This window comes from Canis lupus, chromosome X (assembly GCF_011100685.1).
Source record: "Canis lupus familiaris isolate Mischka breed German Shepherd chromosome X, alternate assembly UU_Cfam_GSD_1.0, whole genome shotgun sequence".
NCBI classification, from domain to species: Eukaryota; Metazoa; Chordata; class Mammalia; order Carnivora; family Canidae; genus Canis; species Canis lupus.
Window position 1 is genome coordinate 95,736,115 of NC_049260.1, and position 25,944 is coordinate 95,762,058.

Below are 25,944 nucleotides of genomic sequence, written 5' to 3' on the forward strand. Positions count from 1 at the left end.
TTTGTCAGCATGAGGACAGCAAATTAATACCATAAGTGAATTAGCAGATTATGCATGCTCCTGTTGACAATCATGCTTCCAATCTGTTCTGTTAGTGCCCGTTGAATCCCGTCAAAATGAAAAATTGTGCTGATGTCCAGATCATGAGAAGAGATTGTGTCATCATCATTTGTGCTAGTGCCACTATATCAAGCATATTATCATCAATTCTTGGGGCCACATTTTAGGAGGGACTCTGAAAAATTAAAAAGTGCCTAGAAGACGGGAGGATCCCAGAAAGGAGACGGGGACAACTGGAATTCATGTCATAAGAATAATAAACAAAGGCCCTTACAATGTTTAGCCTGTGAAAGAGACAATTAATGGGTAACATAGTGGTAGTAATCTTCAGGCTGCACACCATGTGGAAAAGAACTTATTTATTCTGTATTGCTACAGAGTGCAGAATTAGGACCAGTAGGTAGAACTGCGGTTGTAATATTCATTCATTCCACAGATACATAATGAGAGTTTCCTACATGCCAGGCATTATGCTGGTCAGTGGGAATGCAGAAACAAAGAGAGAGAGAGAGACATAATTCCTACTCCCAAGGAGCTCAGATGGCATTCAAATGGCACTGGAGATGACCATTACAAAGCAATATAACCAGTGCTACCTACAATGGAGAAATGAAAGCAGAAAGGAGAGAGACTGCCCAATTCAAACAGAAGGCAGAATTAGGACTGGAGAAGAGAGAGACTCTCATAAAGGATGTCAGCCCAGCAAAAAGAATTTTCCATCAGCTTTTACTGGTGTAAGCTACGAGCCTCTCTTGGGCTCAGGAGTTCCTCACCACCACCGACATTTGAACAGAGAAGCCAGTGCACTGAGTGAGAGGCTGGACCAGGTGGTTTTTAAGGTCTTCTATTTCTTAAAATCTGTTACTCTACTGATTTCAATGGGATGTTCTGTGACCAAGTGGATATTTTAATTGAACTCTTAGGGAAGCAGAAAGCTTCATTCACTGGGTCTCCCCAGTAGCATGTTCTGGTTAATGGGGATTTTAATGTATGAACCCCAAATAAACTACCAAACATACATTTTAAAGGGAAATTTGATATCCTAACCATTTTTTTCCAACAAAATTTTTAAATCCAAATCCAATGATAATGACTTTTATTGATAGCAGACCTTGGCCATTCACCAGGAATATATCTGTAGACCCAAATACACGAATAACACTTGAACATATCATTCTCTCCATAAAATCAAGTAATGATTCTGTGATTATGGGACTAAAGTAATTTATAATGCTATGAAATTCTGCCACTAAAACAAATTATGAAAAAAATAAAAATAAATAAAAATAAATAAATAAAACAAATTACGCTTTCTATACTATAAAAACATGTAATGTTTTCAGCCCTGCCTGTGTACCAGGCACTGTTCTAAGTGAGATGCTTGTATTAACTCATTCAATTTCTCCCAAGAATCCCTTGAATTAGGTACTTTAAAAAAAAGTATCCCATTTGATGGATGAGGAAATTGAGAAACATAGGAGCTAGACAACTTATGCACCTAGCAGGCGGACTTCAAACCAAGCAATGTGACTCCACATTCCCAAGCACTGTACTCTACAGTTACCTTGTATTACCTGGGTCTCCAGAGGAAGAGTTATGCACAGTGATGAGGAGCAACCAGCACCCCTGCAAAGACATACGAGAAGTCTGAGTCTAAGTAGCAGGCTAAGTGCGGTCACTGATTACTTGTTTCCATGCAGCAACCTCACTGGACTCAAGATTCAAATTTCCACTCAACAAAAGGGCAAATTTCTCCATATGGTTGATCTTCATGATTTATTACAAATAGTTGGAACAGTGACTTGAATCCATGAATGCTAGAGCTCTGCTTTATCTGCTATTTTGGATTAATCTGTTCCTCCTCCATTCATGGATATCTCCTTTTGGATCTCATATGCTAATTATCTAGCAGTGCTAAGAGAATTTCGAGTGATCTCTGGTCATGCCCATTGTTACGTACCCTTCTTACATACAATATGGTGCTCTGTGGCATGAAATAAATGAATCACAGCAGGTTTGAGAAAAAAGAACTTGCTATTACACATCTTACCCATAATTTTTTAAATTTCTCCCAGATGACTGAGCTAAGATTCAGTTCCTTATATTGCCTTCAGTATTTCAGCCAAAATAAGGTAGACTGAAAAAAATACTAATGATTTTTTTTCTTCTTTTTGGTCTACATGTTAGATTGCCACTTAAGTACTAGTTAGGAAGATAAACGTCTCAGCTTAATTTTTCTCACTTATGAGCCATTGCATTTTCCCTTTCTTAACCTCCTTCAGTGCTTCAGAATTCACTAATCAACCAGGACCCAGTCATTTCTACCACTAACTAACTTTTCATTTACAGGGTTCATTAATATCTGCTGCATGTACATCATGCACATTTAAAGTGCCCACTTCAAACACTGCCATTTATTCTCCTAGAAATGCATCATTACCTAAAGGAATAAACCTTTTAACCTGTATCAGCAATCAAAGAGCTCAAGTAAATGATGAAGTAAATGAATCCAAATTATAGTGCATTCAGATCAGAATTCACAGACCCCTTTGCCCTTGTCTTATAAATTTATCTTTGGAAGCCATAGCCTGTTTACAAATAGCATAAGAGACAAATTGGTCCACCCTCTCTCCCCCTTTCACTCAGGTTTGATGGGGCAAGATGAACACAAAAGATCTCCTTGCAAGTGCACAAAGATATGCACCTACCACAGTATTGCCTCTAATGCCAAAAAAAATGGAATTAATCTAAAAGTCCTTCAATGGGAGGTTGGGTAGATAAAGTACAGTATAGCCATAGATCGAAATACTCTGCAGCCATCACAAAGGAGATGTGTTTATTCTCATAAGATATAAAGAGATGCAAGGGAATGATAAAGACCAAATTCAGCCACCTGGGTGGCTCAGTAGTTGAGCATCTGCCTTTGGCTCAGGTCATGATCCTGGGGTCCTGGGATCAAGTCCTCCCCACAGGGAGCCTGCTTCTTCCTCTGCCTATGTCTCTGCCTCTGTGTGTGTGTGTCTCTCATGAATAAATAAATAAAATATTTAAAAAAATAAAAGACCCAATTCAGTGTAATGGTTACTTTTGGTCTGGAGGAAGGATATGCAGTTAAGGAGGGGAATATAGTCAGACTTCAACTAACTTCATAAAGTTTTATTGAGTTTTGTGGCAAGTACAAGGTATTCTTACATTATTTTTTTATTTTTCAGTACATCTGAATTATTTACTATTTTTAAAAATTCTTGGAGCCACTGACTAGGAAATTCCTACTGAGATAAAATTCAGTCATTGAGAATATATTTCATTGTGATGTTTAGAAATTGTTTTATGTGTCAGATGAGGATAATGTTATATGGAAGGCTCATAAATATCGATGGGTGAGATTTCAATCTTAGAAGGCCTGATTATTAAGGTAGAAAATTACTGGTGTGGACAACAAAGGTAGGCCATGTGACAAAAACAAAAACAAAACAAAATGGATTACAAAACATGTATCCTCATCGGCTTAGCTGGGAATTGGACCCAATGATCTTGAGAGTAACTTCATTTCTAGAATTCTACAGTGTTCTAAAACTAGTGCTGGTAGCCATTTTTCATCAACTTTCTGATACCTTTGACTAACAATCTAGATGTCACCCTGATCGGGCTAAGCTTCAGTTATTAAGCAAATATATCTTGAATGCCTACTATGTGCATTGTGCTGACTGCCAAGAGGCCACCAAAATGAACCAGGCAAGGACTTTGTCCTCAAGAACACCCAGTAACATAAGACAGCCACATTGTCAACTCACCAAAATGCATTCCTGTAAGCTCTGTAGCAAAGGTATGAGCAAAAGTGCTTTAGGAGCACCCAAGAAAGCACTTCTGCGTGAGCAGGAGAGAGTCAGGAAAGATTTCACAGAAGACATGATATTTGCTCTTGACCTTGTAGGATGAATAGGGATAATTCAGGCAGAAGCAAAACCATAATCAAAGGCATAAGACATGAAGGTGTGTGGCATATTTTGTTGAATAGTCAATAGTCCAATGTGACTAGATCATAGGAGACTGTAGTCAAGATCATAAAGACTCTTGAATATCATACATAAGAGTCTGAATTTTGTCCTGGGTCTTAGGGAACTGTCAGAAGATTTTAAAGAATTATCAGGTTTACATTTTGGAAGGATCACTGGAAGATAAATTGGAGATATGAAGCTGGGAAAGCAATTAGGAGGCAATGTAGTTCAGATAAAAAAAAATGATGGGAGCCTGCTCCAGAGCAATGGTAATGAGATACTTTAATCTCAAAGTGTCTATAGGACCATCTGGTGGAGATGTCCATCAGCGAGGCTTGTTCGCTGTCTCCCCAAAACACGTCTTGAACTCAACCTCTTCTTTCTACTTCCATTGCTCCCAACCTAGTTGAAGCTACCACCATCTCTCCCCTGGACTACTAGAGTAGCCTCCTAACCAGTCCCCTTGCTTCCACTCTGGCCCTCCTTAGAGTGTATTCATATAGCAACTGGAGTAATGACTTAAAACTTTAAATCAGACCTTATCACACCCATCCTCAAAATTATCCAATAATTTCCCATCAAAATAAATCCAAACTTTTTACCATGACCCATAGATTCTTATAAGATCTGACCTCTGATTATCCTTCTAAACTCCTTTCCTACTGTTCTTCTTTTTGCTCATTTGGCTTCAGTCATAATGGCTTTTTTTCCCATTCTGTTTGCAAACCAAATGTGGAAACCATACTTCCAATCTCGGTGAACAATTTCAGTGGGGGATCTGATTGCCATAAACAACAGTGCTTACTTTCCAGGGCAATAGCTCTGGGAGCTCCAGCCCTCTGGAATTGTTTAAGCAGGCCTCAAGAATGTAGCCAGTCAAAATCCAGAGAAGAGCAACTAAACTAACAATCAACAAGTCTGAGGTAGGGGCCAGAAAAGCTCTAAAGGACACTTGAAGTCATGGCATATGTTTATAGTTTCTACCATGCTACCTCACCTCTAGTAAAATAGCACTTTAGAATTTTTCCACAGGGTTTTCATTCCTAAGGACCTAGCTCCCAACTCAATTGGCAGTCATGGGGTCATTCAGACCACACTTCTTTATATTCTCCAGAATGCCTAACATAGAGCTATAAGAATTTAGTACATGTTCCAAGGACCACCTGATTTGAGATGAAATTTAATGACATTAAATTCAAAATCCAACACGGTAAAGAAGAGGGAAACTTGGCTTGGTAGGAAGAAGTAACAGTTTGGGTTTGGCCTCTACCTGAGGCCTTCACACCCCTAGGAGAGTGCTTTAGCTATAGCACGTGTTCAATAAATATTTGTTAAAAGGATGGATGAAAGGCTAAATACATGAATGCAAATTCAGGCAGTGTCGTGCTAGAAAATAATTCTTCAGTGACAAGAAGCAAGCAGTATTTCTTTTCATCCTCTTTGTCAGATATCTGGGGTACCATGTCTATTTCTAGGCAATCTAATTGAAAAGAGGCATTGCTAGCTAGTATCCTATGGGAGATAGACCAAAATTGTGAGTGTTCTGGAAATAGTTATAGACATCAGTGGAGTTCAACCAGGTGAAGAGATGAAGGGGAGAATAACAACGGCCTTGCAACATTTGGGGGGCCATCATGCAGAAGAAGGGACACGATTGCTTTGCATGACTCTAGCAGATAGTGCTAATAGTGCTAATGGCTGGGAGTGACAGAGAAACAAATTTCAGCTCAGAATAAGAAAGTACTTTCTTAAGATAATTGATGCCCCGTGCCAAGTGGGCTAACTAAAATGGTTGTACGTCTCCCTCCAATGGCATTTTTTTTTCCAGGCAAGTAAAAGGTAATCACATAGCAGGATATTAGAGGGGAGATTTCTGAGTTGGGAGGAAGATTGAACTAGGAAAGTGTTTTTCAAACTCGACTGCAAACCCATTAGCGGAGCCATGAAATCACTTTAGTGGGTCCTAACTGGCACGTTTTGTTTGGGTTTTTTTCAGGGAATTAGAATAGAATAGAAAATATTAGGAAGCACCACACATCGCAAAAATGAGTATGTTTTTAAGGAACCTATTTTGGAACCATGTTTACATATGTATGAATGTACCTGCTGGGTTACAGCGTGGCGCGCTTTTCTTCCCGTGGGTTGCCATCAGGAATGTTTGAACACCACTGCACCGAGGTCTTTTCCAGTTTTAATATCTGGTAGCTCTAAGAATTCTTCTCTCTGTTGCAGAGGTCCAAAATCGCTGTCTATGAGAAAATGTGGTCTTACATGAAATCAGCAGAGCCATCTGTGTTTACCAAAACAACCGCAGACGGAGTGGCCCGAGTGCGCAAGTCCAAGGGAAAGTTCGCCTTCCTGCTGGAGTCAACCATGAATGAGTACATTGAGCAGAGAAAGCCGTGTGATACCATGAAAGTTGGTGGAAATCTGGATTCCAAAGGCTATGGTGTGGCAACCCCTAAAGGCTCAGCATTAAGGTGGGTGGAATAATATAACAATATCCGTGTTGTTATAGTATTCCACCTACCCTGATGCATTTTGTTGTCATTTTCTTTCTTGTGGATTTTGAGGTAACTTTTAAAAGTTTAAAACCTACAATATTCCATGGAGTTAAATAAGACGGTAAATTATGGTTTCATCTATTTAATGCATCCATTTTTTTTAATGTTCTCTCTCTGTGTTGTCCTCTCTGACTGTTTGTTGCTGTTTTAATTTTACAGTTCAACGGCTTTTTCAATTTAAATGGTAAAAGCCAAGTTATGGTGCCATATGTGACGAATGTTAATTGCATGGATGTGGTGTTCTTGTTACTTTTTTTCTCAAAGACAATTTCCCCATCCCGCACACTTCAGTTTTGAGCAAATGTTATCCTCCATGCCACCTTCCAATATTTAACCCTGTATTTGCTGTACAGACATTTTTATAGCTCCACGTTCTGTGAAATTTAGCCAATTTGTCCTCTTGTGCTCCTTTTTATACGTTAACGATTTCCTAAGCATTTGTGCATTTTCTTACAAGTTATGTTTTATCGTTTCAAGAAATGCTGTTAACCTGGCAGTATTAAAACTGAATGAGCAAGGCCTCTTGGACAAATTGAAAAACAAATGGTGGTACGACAAAGGAGAGTGCGGCAGCGGGGGCGGTGACTCCAAGGTCAGCCTCAATGTCACCACAACCGGGTACCCTTAGTGACGAGTAATCGGCAAGACTGTTATCTTATTATTGAGGAGAGAGCACAAGACTCACACATAAGGTGGAATGACCAGGTTATTCCCCTGCCTGGCAGCTTTGGGAACCAGAAAGACTCCAGGGCACTGCCCTCATTTTTGATCTAACTTGGGTCCCTTCTTAAACTCCCAGACAGAGGCTACCCCTCCACACCCCTTCCTTCCCCTCACACACCAGACTGGTTGCCTTATGAAGGCCATGGTGTGGGTGTCAATGGCCTAGGCTTTCAAGAGCCCAAGGCTTTCCTTAAGACTGTCCCCATCTGCCTCACATGAGTGGTGTGAGAAATCAAATCAATCTACTGAAAAGTCAGGTTACAGCCTTTTGTTCCCCCCCACTAAGGCATGATGGTTGCTCACAAAGATTGGTTGGTTGATTAGAGTTGGCTTCTTCAATTATGTGTATGAGTGATGAGATGTTGTTCTTGATATGTGATGGCCTATTCAAGCTGGCCCCGCTTAACTTGAAAGCCAAAGAACAAGCTCGGTTTCAAGTTAAATGGGGTCTTTCTTCAATAGGCCACCCCATATACAGACTTGGCAAAGACATTTTGTATATTTAAACAAGTGCGTCGCCTAACTGTGATACTCCATGTGTATAAATTCCTGATTTGGCTTCTTCTTAGCCATGTTCTTGGTTCAGGTAGGTCTAATTGTTATCCAGGCTGCCTTCATGAGAAAATCCATCTCACTTGACACTCCTTTGGCTCCTTAATGCTCTTCGGGGCTAGAAAGAACGAATAGCCTTCATCCAAGCAACAAGAAATAGGGGCAAGCTCAGAAGCCATGATACCAAGTAATGGAAGGACACACTGGGTAAGTACAGGAGAGGACCTGAAAACAGAATCCTCCATGACCCAAAGGGCATGCGAATTATATTGAAGCATGTAAGATCAACTCTTGTACAACCAAGATACCATGGGCATCTTAAGGTGAAGAACAGTGTTTCCCATACACAGGCCAACAGACAGGCAAGCCAAACCTTTTCTCCTTCAGAGACAATGGTTACACCTCTGCTCTTCTCTTTCTCTCTCCATTCCTCAGGATCCTGATGGAAAAGTTAGTTGGCCAGTCTGCAGTATAATAGGAGTTTGGAAACACTGATACAGAGCACTTTCCAAGAGATAAATTCAAATACAACTCTCTTCAACACATAATCTATCCAGGCAATGGCGAGGTCTTTTATTGTAAAACCTTGATTAACCAGAACTCACCTAACCAGTACCCCAACTAACCGAATTCATGCCCCTCCTCAGTACTCCACATTGATGAGAAAGCAGCAATAGTACCAAAAGAGAAGAAATCTGCAAGGAATTGATTTTTCTTAAATCACTTGCCAAGAGATGACCTGTGGTTAGGTCACATTCAGCTTTGTCTCCTATATCTTCTCTCCATCTGGATTGACCCTCAAACATTAGAGGCTGCTTCCCGGAGGCGAGAAAGTGGATACAAGCATTTTGAGGAAAAACAAAACAAAACATATTATTAGCCAAGAATGAAACAAAATGAGTATTCTTATTGAAAATTCCATTCATCCCTTATGGATTCCAATTAATCAAGGTTTTACTATGTGTGTCAGAAAGCAGTAACTTCCTTTCCCACCAGTGTGAACTGATGACATTGACAGTTTAGCCAGCCAAGCTTTCGGCTCAGTTGAGTTTTGCAGTGGCTAACCTGATGCCTAGAGTATTTAGAACCTTCTTCCTGGTCTTTTTCTCATGTTCTTAGCAGGCCACGGAGAACCTAATTTTCTCATTCAAGTGAGTTGCAGAATGAAAATTGAGCTGGATTGGATACATTGCTCTCATGAATTCATCATTCACACTCATCATGGTTACAAAGGAGCCATGGACTGTGTCAAGATGACTCTAAAACATCCACATGATGCCAAGTGTCCAGAAGTTTTCAAATAACCAGATGTTTGATGTCACATAAACCAAAAAAAAAAAAAATCTGCATGTATTTGGCTGAATTTTTACTTTTGACCCAGATGTTTTGGTATCATGAAGACCCCTAAAACTTTAGACCAGCTCTTTGCTAATTACAACCAGCAATCAAGCCTTTCTTTTTTCCTCAGCTGATACTGCTGCAAAGTTATCAAGTAACCTTATTGCCAGCCCACGATTTCCAGATTATCTGATTTTCGATATTCAGATAGAGTCTAAATGTGTCCAAGTTCTCTGACATTAGTGCTACCGGCCAGGCATCTCTCAAATCACTTGTTTTGGTCATTCCTCCAGCCAGCCTTTTGAAATAAGTCAACCCCTTTTCTCAGCTATGGATAATAGTATGATGAGTGCTGCATCTCCAACGATTGCTTTTTCTGTTTCCGGATTACCAAGGAGCTTGCCTTTATCCTCTCCCTTCTTACTACCTGCTGTTTTCTGAGAGTGAGCAAGAGAAGGGGCAAGAGATGAACTTGAATCCATTTTACCACTATTTGGTGGTGACGCCAAAAATCAATGGAGAAGAAGGTAGAAAAGGCAGCAAAACCCCATTAACCTGGAGCCCTCATATTTCTAATTTGTGACAAACCACACAGGGACCAGTCGATGAACTACCCAAATAGTATCAGGAAAGGGGCCAAGAGAGGTTTGTTAAGCAAATGAAGAGTTTAGATTGTCAGTTGAATTTTTTCCTTAAGAGAACAAATTTTTCTCAAATGTTGCAAGCATTTGTGAGATACATTCATATTCATTACAAAGCTATCCGCTAAAGTAGCTCTCGCAAGGACCTCCACTATGGCAATGTATTATAGTGAGTTTGAATTACAAAACAGACTTAAAGTAATAAAACTGTCATTCTTTAAACCTGTTTTGTAATTCGGGTCTTTCTCATTCAGACAGTCCCTATGTTAGTCCAAATCAGGGAGGTTTGACTGTATTGGTAAAATGGCTTGAAAATTACACTTCTTTATTGTAACCCATCCCCAGTTAACATGACAATTGACTGTTGAATATACCATCATTTCACAGAGAGTGAGACCCAGAGATGGTGGTGACTTTGAGAAGGTCACACAGCTAATGTTGTCACAAATCTCTGCTGAGTTTCAGGGTCACCTCTTGTGATAATATTGCAGACAGCGATTGATCACATATACCCATCCAACAGGCAATGTGAATCTGATTGCACGTGATATATTTCCATGAAAATCAGGTTCATTCTCAACTACCTCGGTTACAAGGCAAATGGCATATTTAAGCCATTTCAGCCCTCAGTACTGATTACTAAAAATGACAATAATCACAAAGCCTGACATTTATGAGTGCTTTTATTTTTTCAAAAACACTCCCACACCTATTATCTCTGAAACCAGGAGAGAAAGAAAAATCTACAATACTTATCTCTCTCTCTTCCGCAACCTTAAAATAATGATAAATGGGTAATTATGATAAACTGTTGACTTTTTCCCCCTGACATGAGACATCCTGCATTTTCAGCCTACTCTCAAAAAGTTACCCTTCTACAGAAGGAACCAGCAATTTTTCAGGCTGCTTTAAATGTGCATGTTTAAACCAGCACAATAGATATTTAATTTCACTTTGTTTATTTTATTTCATTTTCTGAATACAAGGAATTAAGACAAGGTCAGTCACTGAGGTGGCCTCTGAACCAGACCTACAGGCTAGAACTAAAAAACTGCTTGCTTTTAGCAATTTCCTGAACCTCAACTAATAGGACCCAAACAAATCAGACCTGATCCTTCCTTGATGGACTATAAATGTACAGGCAAGGATCATGAAAATTAGAGCTGTGGTTTGGGAATTTTTAACCTGCAAATCACCCTTTTGTGTTAGTGTGTTATTACAATGTGTGCCTAAATGCGGTAATTAAGAGTCAGTAGGTTGTTCCAGCGATAAACCCCTATCACCAGGGGTTTGTGACACAGCCAGTGAAAGTCTGTCACTGTAAATCACAGCAGAATGGGGATTCAGCTGCTGAATTACCACATAAGCACATCAGCCTCCCTCCACAGCTGCCTGTCACCTCAAACTTTCGAATTCTTCTGATCCACCCCCACTTGCCCTGCTTCACTCTGTTAATCTTGGGGAAAGGGCACCTGTTTAGCTTTCCTGTGTAGCCTTACCTTCCTAGAAGGGGTCTGGTCTATGAAACAAGCTCTCTGCGACTTGGGGGACAAGGCTTTATAAACCCTACCCCACCTCGCCCTAAAATTGTCTTGGCTTTAGTTCTATCCAGGGATGTAGGCTTCCAATGTCTGTATTTTCCAAGCTGAAAATCAGCACTCTTTGTGTGCTTTAGGAGAACATTGGAACAGAATGTTTAAACGGAACCATTCTGAACCCCTTGACTAGAATGAGAGTTGTATGACAGATACCTTAACTTGCAAAGCACATCAGGAAGCGAGGGATGACAATGGGACATGCAGTTAAACTTTAATAAAGTAAATAAACACTTGTATAATCATTATGATTTATAGAATCTTGATAGAGAAATGCAGCTTTGTCATCTTTAAAAATATATAGCAACTAGAATAACCAATGTGACGCTAGGAGAGCATTTAGGGAACTTGTTTTCACAAATTCAAAAAGTGGCTTGCAATTAAAATTAGTTGTTTCTTTTTATGTGGGTGCTTTCAAAGGACCTAAAAAGAGTTTGTTCTCTTAAGAAATTCAAACACTCCTTCCTTCCTATCACTAGCAATCATTTTTTTATCTCATGCATTTGCTTACCAAGTCTTATATTCAAAGACAGTGAAAAGTTATACTTTAGAACAGCCTACTTCCAAATGCCCTCTGCTTCCTATGTGGTGGTCCTTAGATGAATGAGGTAATACTATGTTCCCCATATGTATAAACGAGATCCTCGGTTTTATGTGTATTTCTTCTTCCGTGTATGTCTACAAACCTCCTCTCCTATGCCACCGTCTCTTAACCACTTCTCTTCCACACCCAGAATTCTTTGACATTCTTGGGCCTTGGGTAACGGATGTGAAATCTGCATCTGCCTTTTACCAGCAACAAGATGGACCTTTTATTGGCAGGAGCCATCCCTAAGGTAGACATTTTGGATGCCCAGGGTTAAGATGGATCCCAATGACTCTTTATTGACACTGTTATGTGTGTAGGCAAGAATCATTACAGATCGATGGCACTTCCTGGGTCTTAGAAGAAGTTCCCGTGAATCACCGAGACTGGTTTGGGATCAAGGAGTAGGGTGAGTATATTATGCTCTTCGTTGGTTTGCATGTCTCTGTGCTGGTGCTGCCTCCCGGAAGTATGAAGAACCTGACAGTTTTCTTTCCTGGTAGTGACTAAATTTGCTCCTTGAACTTTACTCAGGTCTTCTTCCCAAGAGCAAACCCTCACTTTCTCTCAAGTGGCTGCTGCAAGCAAGGGACCTTTTTGCCTTAAGAACTGAACCAGTCCAGTGACTGCCAAAACCGTTGATTTTGCCAGATGGTGTTAAAGAATAAATTCTACCACCGGAAAACAATTGTAATCCAGAAAAAAGTTGTTTTAATTAATCCATTCTAGTGATTTTTTTAAATTGACTGTGGCCTTAACCATGATTTCTATGATTAAGACATGATTATTTACCTTTGGTGTTATCCTGATAACTTGAATGTGTTTCTAATTGACAAATAATGACTAAATATTCAACACCAGAGCAGAAAGAGCAGCAGGAGTGGAAAGGCTGAAGGTAAGAATGCTGTTACACAATAATTGCCAAGAGGAGAGACATCGCTACAGAGGCAGAGTGAAATGGTGTGTGTCTATACCCTTTCTGCCCCACTAAGACCAAATCATTTGGTTTCTGTTCATTTGGAGAGAAGGTTATAGAACCACACTCTCTGAAAGGCACGACAGCCATGGAAAAGAGACATGAAAGATTTGAAATGATTGGAAAATATGTAATGAGGGTGGGAGTTGAAGTTGGTGGAGTAGGGTGGGGGCAAATATTTGGAGAACAATTAAAATCCATTCTCTTTTGACTTTCTAGAGAGCGGTACAGCATTTGGCCCTTGGCACGTGAGGCAAATCCCCATTGGTCACAGGTGGCAAAAGTGTGCTCCAAGCACTAAATTCACCTTAAAGCCTAATTTCATCTGGCCTTGAAGCAAATACTTCTCAAAATACAAAACTAAGGCAATAGCATACTTTACATTTGAGAGAGAGAGAGAGAGAGAGAATGAGAGGGAGAGACCGACTCTGCTGGTGTGTCCTATCTAGCATCACCGCTGGAAAGGGCAGATAAGTGGATGCTAGAATGCATGCTAGGAGAGAGTGGTATGTGCCCTGGCATGGCAACCAGTAGTCAGCTGCTTTCAGATCTGATACATAGACCCCATTTGCTGCAATCTAATGGAGTGTAAGCTAAGACTGATTATTTTTCTATGGGTCATGCTCAAGAGAGGGCTATTCAGGAGAAAGGATGTTGGCACCCATCAGGTTTAACTCTCAATCAACATTTTGCCTAGAGTCAGGGGCATGAACTCGATGTCTTCAGAAACACATGTCATGTGAGTTTCTGATGTAATGTGAGACCAGTTTCTGTCTGTCTTCTCCATCTACGCTTTTCTTTCTTGGTGCCATTGGGATGAACTAAAGAAAACATATTTATACGTTAAAAAAAAAAGCCCAACCAAATTTAATAGTTTGAGTTTTTAATGGATCTTAAAACAGAGTTTTCAAGTGCATCATATCAATTATGACTTGGGGAAGTATCTGTGGCCACGTTTTAGCCAAAATTGGCTTCTCCAGATGCTTAGCATCTTCCCTGAGGCCCTTCTCTCTATCAGGGACAAATTGAGTAAGAAGTCCTTCCAGACAAATTGGGTAGTGTGAGATAGTACACAACCAATAATGGTTTTGAATTCCTGTTCTAAAGGGAGAGGTTGGACAAAGGCCCGGTTTGGCAGAAATCCATCAGTGAAATTCACAACTTGTGGAATCAAGGGGTCTACCACTTTGAATTTGAGAGATGATCATCTGGAAGAGCACTAGCTTTACTCACATATCCACAAGTGACTTCTGGAGCTGCTTCTCTAGCATAGATGCTCATCAATAGGTTTCAGTCACTAGCATTGTTAGGCCCTTAGTAAAATGACTCACGGCTTTCAACTCCTCATGTTATGTGCATGCATTATTGAATTTGCTCTTTGCACTTGCATTAAATTATGATCTCATTAGCAAGGAGTTAAATAGGTTTGAGCTGCATTTGTGAACTACATAGATATAAATTCTCACTCAGAGGGAGCTTCTAGCAGCTAAGCTCTGCATAACTCTGCAAATCATTGTAGCTGCCCCTGGGGACTGAGGGTTGCTTGGGGGCCAGGGTGCAGTAATACCTGCAGTCATATGTACATGCTCCCAGGTTGTGGAGAAAGCTCAGGCTGATCCAAGGGTAGAAAGATTGAAATAACTTAAACCCTCATTCTCCTAGAATCCTGCATCCAGAAATCCCTATGAAAAGAATTGGATAGAGATTTTTTTTAAGGGCTCCAGATTCTAGTGTAGTTTAGGGCATATTTTGAACTGCCATGATCCCCAACAGCTACTGTATGGAGAGGTCACATATCCCAAAGAAACCATCAGGAAAGAATATAAAGGACCTTAGAGTAAATCTTTTTATCTAGCAAAGAATCTTCTCTTGCTGGGTCATCAATTCAATTGGCTTCAAGTGAATAAATCAAGACGTACCTGGGCAGAGATGTCTCTAGTCGCACATGTCTGCATATGTCTGTGATTTCCTGAGTGATGTTAGGAGTTTTTCAGAAATGGCTAGGGAAGCATGTGAGCAATTCAGAAAGGTGACTTGTCCCCAAAACCTGAAATATCTTCAGTAGAAAAGCCAGTGAAAGAGAGGATGGCTATCCTCCCTCCACTGGGCTGAAGATAATTCTAAAAAGTCATTCAAAAAAATCACCAGGTACCAAGAAGCAAGTGTCAGTAAGTTGGAGTGAGGTTGAGATGAGGCATGGGGTGAGGGGATGGCTTCCAGCTTAGGTTGTGATAAGCTTCCATTGTCATCACCCAGATCCAGATGTTAGGCTGAGTTCATCACCTATGCAAATACACTACCCTTCCTCGTATATTTCTTTTACTTCTCTGTAAACCGATGTATTTGTCTTTCTCTGTAACCGATGTATTTACACATATATCTATCCCTCCTCAGGGCAACATTGAAGATCTTCTGGCATCATTAATTAAACAGACATTTACTCTTTAGGTGTCCCCCCTCAGAAAGGAGAAGTGAAGCCATTCAGAGCAGAATCTATCCCACAGTCTTTTGGGCAGATAAATAGTACTGCCCCGGGGTTCCTGTATTTTTCAGGCTCAGAGACATAGCCACAGTACAGATTTTTATATCAACCCTTCCAGGATCACTATTTGGAGGAATCAACTTGGTCATTAATTCACCAGGCCATTTTTTTTCTTCTTTCCCACTCTGGGGAACTCAGCACCCTCACATCTCTCTCCCCACATTTTTCCTCTTTGTGGCTCCAAACTACCTATTTTGGGGGTATTTCCTGAACTCAAAATTGAAAAATAAATTGGACACTTCCTTTGAAAGATATCAAAAGTTTTGGTTACTTTGGGGTTTTTTTAATAAACAGTTTCTACTTTCACAGTAAAGAAAATAGCCTTCTTATCCTAAAACTGTCTCCATATGTAGCACTGGCCATCACTAAGATAACACTGAACTGGCTGGCACATCCCAGGAATGAGCTGGGAATCTGGACAACCGCCACCGAGAGCTGGATGCCTTGGATTAGTGAGCACAGTCCTTTGTAGCTGAGGTACTGCCAGGTGTGGATGGCAGAGATAAGCAAAAACTTGTATCAGCTAGATATGGTTTCTTTTATTCAAAAGTAGAACTCATTTTCAAAGCATTATGCATTACATTACTACCTCTATTTAAAAAGAAAAATAGATGCCACTCCAAGACTGTTCCCCACGCTCAGTATTCATTATCCTGCCACCAGTCCGCACTGCCTTCACATACTTTTAAATGACGTGATTCACCTTTGCTCCTACCCTCTTCATCTGATCAACAATCCATACACATTTCTATGAATACTCTTAGGGGAGTTTTACACTCTTCTTCCTTGAACACTTTTTAAACAAAATATAACAAAGACTCCAACTGGAGTCTGTAAATAGTTGCTCTGGTCCATTTCCCATTTCCCAAAGGAGCTTTGTATTTTAACAAGGAATATTGCTCAAACTTAAAGGTGGGCAATTCTCAGGTGTGCAATTCTCAGGACGGAATTTCAGGTACCCGTGAGGAAAATATTTTTGGACAGGGGGACATCCCCAGACCTCCTGAAATTACATCACGAAACTCTCCTGTTCTCTCCCTAAGCCTCTGGACCCTTGCCTTTTTCTTGGGAGGGCTGTACCCAGCAAAAGGTTCATAGCAAGCCTGTCAGAGGTGAGAATGCCTAATTTCCATGATAGGAATCTGACCTACTTTGTTTAATTCTTTTTGTTCTCTATTGAGGTGAGTACAATAAATATTTCTGACTTATAATTCTCTTAGGTACCAGTTAAGGGCCTGCAGTAATTGCTCTGAAGCCTCCCCTGGAGACATATTGCTGCCACACAGTGAAAGGCCCCAGCTGCAAGATATGCCCTTGCTAGGTTGATAGTTACTTGGAGTGTGGTAGTCCCTAAAGACAAACTTCATTATGAACATCCAAGCACGAAGAATAGAAATAAAGAGGACTGCACCCTTTCGTGTGTTCCACTAGAGAATGCACAGTACAGAGTTAAATATATATTCATTTGCCCTCTGGCCTGCCCCATAACTTGCTGTGCAGGCTTGAGCAGATTGCTTAACCTATCTGTGCCTCAATTTCTTGACTTACAATGTAGAGGCCATAAATCTACCTTCTTAGGGTGATCATTAAATTCAAACAATAGTAAGAAGTGTGATAACTTGGGGAAATATTAGGCTGAAAAGCAATGCTAAAAGAGAGTTAGCTATGCAGCAAGCACTTGTTGAGAGAATGGGTCTAAGCAGGGATACAAATACGTAAGCCACGGTCCCTGCACTTGAAAACACACAGTCTAGTGGGAGTAAGAGACACATGTGTAAATAGGAAGGAGGGAGAAAATACTGAGGCAGGGAGCAAAAACTGCTTCACGGAGACAGTGACATTTAAAATGACAGAATGCCCACGTGATTCCTCTTCCTTTAAAATCCCAGATTGTGTGTGCATGTGTGTGGGTGTGCGGGTGCATCAGGGGAGTGTCAATACATTTGGTTGAATTGGAATGAGCTGGGCAATACATCCAGGAAGGTGCAGTAAAAAAGAAAATCCTGGCAGCATTTCTCTGCCATCTCAGGAATTTCTTCCACTCCACAGCAACAAACAGTTCTAGGAGATTTGGGCCTTGTATTTTCTTTTCTTGGCAGCTATCCTAAACCTTGTTAAGTGGCATTATCTGTGATTCCTGATTACAGCTTTTATGCTCCTTGGCTGTGCTGCTGCTTGAAATGTTTGTTTTTCTCCTTTATTTTTATTTAGAAGTTCCCAAACGCACATTGGTTCCCTGCCAGATTTCATAAGCCCTGTGATTTTTTTCCAATCAAAGACTAAACTTCTTCAAGGTAGTGTCCCTCCCACCCCCCGCCCAGTTGTGACCATGAGAAGTGACTCTAGACATTGCCAAATAGCCCCTGGAGGACAAAAGGACCCCTGATTGAGAACCATGACAGTAAGGTAACCTCCACAGTAACCGCGGAGGCCATAGAAGCGGAGAGCAGTTAGCAGCCATTCTGCAGAGGCCACTGGATGTCCTCCGGCAGTGACAGGCCATTTGTCAGAAGTAGGATTCCAAACTGCCGACCTACTGAGCCTAAACTACTGAGGTTTTAGCAAGGGTGGATGGTAGCAACCTAGAATAGGCCGCAGCACAGAAAAAGCATTCCTTCTCCAAAGCCAGTGCTTCTCAAACTTCTCTTTATCCCAGGACCCTTTTACACACTTAAAAATTAAAGGGAACTCCCAAAAGATTTTGTTTATGTGTGGCATATCTACTAATATTTACTGTATCAGAAATTAAAATGGAATTCTAAAAGGATGTATTCCTTAATTTATCTTAAAAATAATAAACCCAAAATAATAATAATAATAATAATAAACCCAATATATGTTAACATAAATAACATACTTTTTATGAAAACTAACTAAATTTTTCCAAAACAAAATTAGTAAGGAGTATATGGTCCTATGATTTTGCAAATCTCTTTAATATCTGGCTCCATATAAGAGAAAAGGATTTTCATTTCTGCTTTTTCATTCAATTTGTGGCAAGATCACATGTCACGAAGCCTCCAGGTAACTCCACTGTACTTCATGAGGCAATAAGAGTGAGAAGGACAAGGAAGGTCTTAGTATTATTAAAAATAGTGTTGACTATGCAGATCTTCTGATGAAAAGGTTTCAGGGGTCCTCCGGGGTTCTTGGACCACACTTTAAGAACTATTGCTCTAAACCCACATGTAGATCAGAGGTTGCCCTGTGTATAGATGAAGCTAAAACAATGTTTTGGTTTTGTACTATCCCATCCACCTCAATAAAACTTATTTCCATAATGAAAAAAATAAATAAATAAACCCACATGTAACACTATGAACAACATAGCTCACTTAATGGTTGACAAGCTTCTTTAAAACCCAGGTTCTCTAGGAAGAGATCTCTATTTGGACCATAGTGTGAGTGCCTTTGATCAGACTGCTCTATTCCTGAGATCTAGTAAGAGCCACTGTACTAAGGAAATTGAATAGTCATATGAAGAATATAGGACCTTGAATGAGGATGGGGACCGGTAAAGGCTTAGAGAGCCACGTGAGGACACTGCACCCTTTAAAATAAGAAAAAGGAAAGCATAGAAAGGAGAAAGAAAATTCTTTGTGCTTTTTCCTGGGATCCTGATGGAATTGGGCACCCAGGTGCCATTGGGAAGCATCTCCCCTGCCTTTGAAGCCTGGGCACCAGTGTCTGGCTTAAGGCATAGCACTGAGGGAGAGGTGGTGATAAAACAAAAACTAATAAGTGAAAAGGAGAGACAGAAGGGGGCCAAACAGTGAGAAGTAAGGGAGAAGGAAGTTCAAACACTGATCTCAGGGTCATAGATGGCCTGTCTGTCCTTTAAAAGTCTTAGACTTGGGGCATCTGGCTGGCTAGGTGGATAGAGTGTGTGACTCTTGATCTCAAAGTTGTAAATTCAAGCCCCACGTTGGGTGTAGAGATTACTTAAAAATAAAATCTTTAAAAATAAATAAATGAATGAAACTAAAAACCTAAGACTTAACTTTCACTGCCAATGATATCTTAAAGAGGCTCAAAGTTTTAAGTATCTTTTGTTGCTTTGTATCCCAAGCCAAACTGGTTGGCATTTGAGAAGGCTAAGGTTCTGAGCATTGAAAGAACTTGTTTAAAACATAAAAAGAAAAAGAAGAAAGAAAAAAAAACATAAAAAGATCTCAATTTCCTGGTGAGATACAAAATGCAGATATTCTGGCTGCCATGCCCAGAACCAACTGAGAAAATGTCACCTCCCTGACACTCCAGGTTTATAGTTTTTCAAATCTCAAGCACCCTAAAATTGCATATTGTTTTTAAATGATTATACATTTCTCAGTATATCTCAGGATGAGATGGTCCCTCTGCTCTCAACAGCAAAGGGGGAGAGAAAGGAACAAGGCTTTGGGAACTTGGTCTGATAGAGGGCACATCTCTGTGACTAGAGGAAGTCTTCCCAATGACTGAATATGTTGGTGGGTCCAACTTACCCCGAATAAGCTAAGAAATTCTATGGCATGTTCATAGTAACAGAAACGTGTCTGCTTTCCTCCTTGTGAATTGGTGGCGTTCAGAATAACATGCACTAGTATTCGCAACATCGTTCGTGTGAATATGAACACACAGTAGTTTGTTATCTTATAATAGAATTATGCCACCCTCTAAATATAATACATTTTTATCCGAAGTTATGGAAGATATTTTATTTAAAATCCATTAGCTCTAACAAGAAGACAGGGTAAAGGCCATTATTCCCATTCTACAGCTGAAGAAATTTCTAAGGGAGGAAATATTAACCTCAGACCAGTAGGGTTTCCTGCGTTTGCCCAGGGGCTTGGACTGCAGGCCTGATGCTTTAAAAGGTGGAGGGCTAGGGAGCACTGGCCTGGCCTCCTGGGGCTGTAGGATACTCTCAGTTGAGGAAGTCTTATCTTCCTGGAACAGTAAACTGTTCCTCTACAGTACTATGCACAGTGGCAGAATCAGTGTGCCATTTTAGATGGTGCCATATTAATAATCCATTTTTAAACAATCTGGTTCACCCTCTGGTCATCTGAGTTGACCAAAGACATAGGGCCATATCAGAGAGACAGCCAGTTAGCAAGAGGAACAAGCCACAGGCCAGTTTTCTTCTTGTGGAAAGTCCTCTCATCCAAAACTCAGAGGTCCACGTTCTATCAATTCTAAAACCAGTACGTGTGTAAAGAATTCAGAGCTTGCGGAGTGAAGACATGTTTGTAGTAGAGTTCTTTCTGAGATCATCTTCATCTGGGCTAAAGGTTTGTGTAATAAAGGACAACTAATCAGAAGGCATGTCATGCCCGTAGAGTCGACTTTCTCTTCTGGCCCCGTCCCCTCCCCTGCTCCTCCATAGAGCTTGCTTTCTGTCTGGAAGTACAACAAGACACCCGGTTAGATCAAACCTAACACATGTCCGTCATAAAGCTACCTCGAGCTGCCGCCGACGATTGTCACTTGAGGGGAGACCCCCTCCTCACCACACACAGCCTATCCAAGGAGTGCCTGTTTTTCTATCCTCATTATTTAACAGTGTGTGCCGATTACTCAAAGCGATATGGGCAGGCCCTGGTAAATATAGCGTTGCTGTAGTGTTAACTTTTTATAAGGTAATGCTCAGGTTGCCTGCAGTGTTCTAAAATTACTCTGTGGCCAGGGCCCCCTGCTTTATCGCTTTCTATAGTTTTAAAGTAGTTTGAAGCTTGAATAACATAAAATAACATAATATAATGTTATTTATGTTATTTCCCACGTGAAGAACGCCTGTAAACCTTGCAGTATTGAAACTCAGTGAACAAGGCATCTTAGACAAGCTGAAAAACAAATGGTGGTACGATAAGGGGGAGTGTGGAGCCAAGGACTCCGGGAGTAAGGTCAGTCGCTGAAGGTCTTTTTGTACTGATTAGCAATCACATTTTGAACCACTGTTTATTTTCTACCCCAAAACGGCTTTCCTTCCCAACACACCCCCCCCCCAACACAGTGGGACCCCTTTATAACAGCAGCGCTAAAGTCACAAGGCAGGTGGCCCACCGCGGAGACCTGCCGCCAAGCACCAACCATTGACCTTGACCTTCAGGACGGAGCTAGTGTTGAGATTGGAACCCAATCTGGCCCACCGCACTTCCAAAGCTGTGAAAAACTGAGCTGTGTTATAAGGGGGTTTTACTGTATTTCACATTTCGAAAGTTCAAAGAGAAAACCTAACAACAACCACAACCAAAAAAAAAAAAAAAAAAAAACATCCAGTTGTGACAGTACTTTCTCTTAACCTCTTACGATGTCAGAGACTTTGTAGTTGTAAATACCTTTGGTTATTCGTACATTATATCAATCTCATGTGAAAACAGTCAAAGAAATAAATAACAAAGACTGGTCTCTGTAAGCGGAATGATTAGCCTCCTCCCAGCTGCTGTCCTATTGAGTTCAGCATCTATTTAGATCTCGAATATCATTAAGTCTGTCACACTTCTCTCTTCCAAAGGTGTCACTTGAATCTCGGTACATAATACTTTTGAAATTTAGTCGCATGCTCCTTAAGGGTATACATTGTCAGGATAACATCACATTGATAAGCATGAAACACTCTTCCCCGCCTCCTTCCTGCCCCCCTTTGCTCCCCTAAGAAAGTTCTTTTTAGTTTCAATTTTTGCCTTGCCTTTTTTTGAACTAATATTGTGGTATCAGTTAATTCATTTCATGAAATGTCACTCATTTCCCCTGTGCAGTGAACCATTTTGCTACTGGTTTTCCACATCCCATGACAGGGAATTCTGTGAAACTTAAATACCTGGAACTTGAAACTGTTCTTGTTGCCACAACTTAACGTGGGTTATATCCAAGGACACTTTTCCTTCATGAAGTACCACATACATATAATAACCTCACGGCAGAGGGAGGGTTGCCGGAACCGGTCCATTTCCTAGTGGATCGTGGAGCATCCTTGCAGGTAGCCTCACCAGCCTCCTTAATAAGGAAATGATCCATTGTTTCATAGGGGACAGAAATTCCCACTTCTCTAGTTTCCTGTCACTGGCCCTAGAAGAGTGACTATTTACAAGGTTTTGTAAACATGAGGCTCACACATACCCTCCTCCCCAACCATGCAATTCAATTCTAATTGGCCTTTTTATTAAGGTAAACAAGTATAGCGCTGTCTCCTATAACAATAGAATCAAGACATGGCCGTATCCTCTCTCCATTTAATTCTTTAAATGATACCAGGACTAGCTGGGCCACAGAGTGTTGAGTGTCAGCCATGGCCATTACCTGCTCACTGTATTACCATTTCAGTAAGATATTCAATTCACTGACTTAACAATTTGGGTATTCCATTCAATGGCATTCAGCAGCAAAATGGTTACATTCCCTCTAAAAAGACTACAAAATGCTATTTTATTTTATTTTTTTTCAAAGAAAGGCTCCGGGCCCTTGGTGTGTCCTACCTCAAGGTAGGGCTCAAGGCACCAACTTTTTTCTTTCCATTGTTCAGCAGTTCAGTTTTTGCTTTTTCATACAGGCAGATAACTTAGTCAGATTTGCAGTTTGACCTGAAAGTCACTGACCGGCTTCCTCGATTCCCCCCCGCCCCTATTTTAAATAGAGAACAGATAAGTATAGTATTTTTTTTTTTAATTATTTGCCACATTCCCTGAGTAAAGCTGAAAATGAGCTGGATTTTTTTTAAATCATCAGCCTTCTGGAAAAGCTTTCTGATTTATATGGAGCCAATTCAGGACCCAATAGGTCCTCCTGACAGTTTTCCTTCAACTCTCAGGAAGATGGGAGGGAACCAATTCTTTGTGCTATGCCCTTGTTGCAGAAGCACAAAGACTTGCTGCCCTGAGGATGCAAACTTAGCAACCAGTCCCCAAAGGGAGCAATTTCTCAGCCACCGGGGGAAAGGGGAGAGTTAATCCCTTTTAAACAAACCCTCGTGAAGGAACTCTCCAGATAGGAATATCAGGAACCTCTAATATTCTCACCTGGTATCTTCAAGACAAGTTGTTGACAAGTTTGTCACAGGGACAACAAGGGAGAAAGGGGTGTTGCGGGCCAGAGAGGGGAAAGAGTGCTTCAAGTTCCCAAATGAAAAGAGTGTTACATTTCTAGAGATTATGTCACAGCTCAACTCTGGCAAATGGCACTTTGAGGCTGGCAGAAGAATAAATTGTGCTTGTGTTTACACTTTTGCTCCTGTGGCCAAGCGCTGTTATATTTAGTTGCTGACACCATTTTGAGGTACCAAAGGAATTAAGGAGTCAAAGTAACTGAACGTCTAGGTGAGGACCACAACTGTCAACAGAAGCACAATCTACCATCTTGCGGGCCATTTGTGAAACATCAGTCAGTTGCCAGAGTCGAGTCATAACACTTACTGACATCAATGTTTAGTTCTTTTACAACTTAGAACTATCCTATATTGTTGTCATGCATTATGATGTCCTATTGCTTGTGTTTTCCCCAAGAACTAATCGCGTTGTTCATTTCTCTTAGGACAAGACCAGCGCTCTGAGCCTGAGCAATGTGGCAGGCGTTTTCTATATACTTGTCGGAGGTCTGGGGCTGGCCATGATGGTGGCTTTGATAGAATTCTGTTATAAATCACGGGCAGAGTCCAAACGCATGAAACTCACAAAGAACACCCAAAACTTTAAGCCTGCTCCTGCCACCAACACTCAAAATTACGCTACATACAGAGAAGGCTACAACGTGTATGGAACAGAAAGTGTTAAGATCTAGGGGTACGGTCAAGGTCTAGTAAACTAATCAGCATCACCTTACTATGTGTTAATTTCTCCTCTCTCTCTCTCTCCCTCTGTCTCTCTCTCACTTTGGTTTATTGTTTCAAGTATTGTCTATTCTTTGCAACCATTTGATTCTTTGAAAACAATGGTTGTGCTTTCTTGTCGGGCAGTGCTGCTTTTCTAATAGCACCATCGTAATTGTACTATGATGTGTGACCCAAAAGGAGAAGAAATTCTCTAGAGCAGCACTGTTCAATGGGAATGTTTGTGAGCCACCTACGTGAACCACATGTGTAATCTGAAGTGCTCTAGGAGCTACACTTTGAAAAGTAACACAAGTGAAATTAGTTTAAGGCTACATTTTATTTAACTCAATATATCCAAAATATCATTTCAACATGTTCTCAATATCAAAAGTGAATGAGCATTTGACGGGATGAGCACTGGGTGTTATTCTATATGCTGGCAAATTGAACACCAATAAAAAATAAAATTTATTAAAAAAAGTGAATGGGATATTTTACATTATTCCCTTCATGCTAAGTCTTAGAAATCTGGCGTGTATTTTGTACCCATACTACATTTCAACTGGTACTAGCCCCCTACAGAGTGTTCGATGGTCACATGTGGCTACTGTATTGGACAGTGCAGTTCTACAGAAAACAGCTGCTCTGGATCTGATGGTAAAATGAGGAATGGAAGTGGGCCACTGCCACTTTGAGAAATGCAGTGCTTCTGTAAGGGCATGGTGGTTCTCTTAAGTGTAAATCTGAGACCATTTCTTTCATTTTTGAGTTTCTTTGTTGTCCCTTTCTTGGAACTGATATTCAGGTAAGTGTCTCCCAAAGAACAGTCTAGGCTCCCTGCTGTTGGCTGTCCCAAATCCATACTTAGATGAACCTGACTGATGCTACCTTGAGTCTAGCAGCTACAGCCAAACCCCCACCCCTACCCCAACCAATAACTCAGACGTGTTCAAAGGCAAGCTTGAAGTGAGATAGCCTGTCCATTCTGGAAGTGTTTAAAAGAATATAGTCCTGTCACCTTCAAGTGCATCTGTCATCACTAACACACCCATCTGAAGGGGAACAGAACAATTAGCAACTTCATAGCCCTTATTCTAAGTGGGAGATATCTTACCTCATGAGACTACATCAATATGAGTTTCTTGAATGCACTCAACTTTCTACAAATGCAGTATTTGCGTTTTGATCTCCTTGTATTTCACATTGTGGAACTAAATTCAGCCCACTTTTAATTAATATTTCATCCAAATAAATCGTGTGTCTTCACCATGGAAAGCATGGTCTCATTTGATGAAGTTGCTGGTTGTTCTTTCCTGCGGCCAACTACAACCCTTTGCCACAACATACTCAGTACACTGAACTAACCCACTAACTGAGTTTTCCCATTGCATTGCTGAATGTACAATATGTGGATTCATCTGTAATTAGCATTGTTTGCATGCAAGCATTTAATGTTCTAGTGTGCTTACAATATTTTACTCTTGAGTAGGTTGTATAGGCCCATTACAATTTGGGGCACATTATTTGTTTTTTCATAGGGTAGTTCATGGGTGATTTCAGCTTACCTTAATTATCCCAAATTCTGAG

At 40.6% G+C, this 25,944-nt stretch overlaps 1 protein-coding gene across 7 annotated transcripts in view; it reads left to right on the forward strand.

Moving 5' to 3' along the window:
• GRIA3 (glutamate ionotropic receptor AMPA type subunit 3) overlaps positions 1 to 25,944 on the forward strand; it is a 281,926-nt gene that overhangs the window by 250,866 nt on the left and 5,116 nt on the right. For 5 of the 7 annotated variants that reach the window (XM_038588235.1, XM_038588234.1, XM_038588233.1 and 2 more), the window contains 3 exons: positions 6,291 to 6,538; positions 21,343 to 21,457; positions 24,081 to 24,328. In XM_038588235.1, coding sequence (XP_038444163.1) covers positions 6,291 to 6,538; positions 21,343 to 21,457; positions 24,081 to 24,326 — 609 coding nt within the window. In that variant the 3' untranslated portion in view covers positions 24,327 to 24,328. Of the gene's footprint in view, positions 1 to 6,290; positions 6,539 to 7,099; positions 7,215 to 21,342; positions 21,458 to 24,080; positions 24,329 to 25,944 lie in introns of those variants that run through there. The other 2 variants (XR_005386427.1, XM_038588237.1) reach the window with 2 other exon arrangements.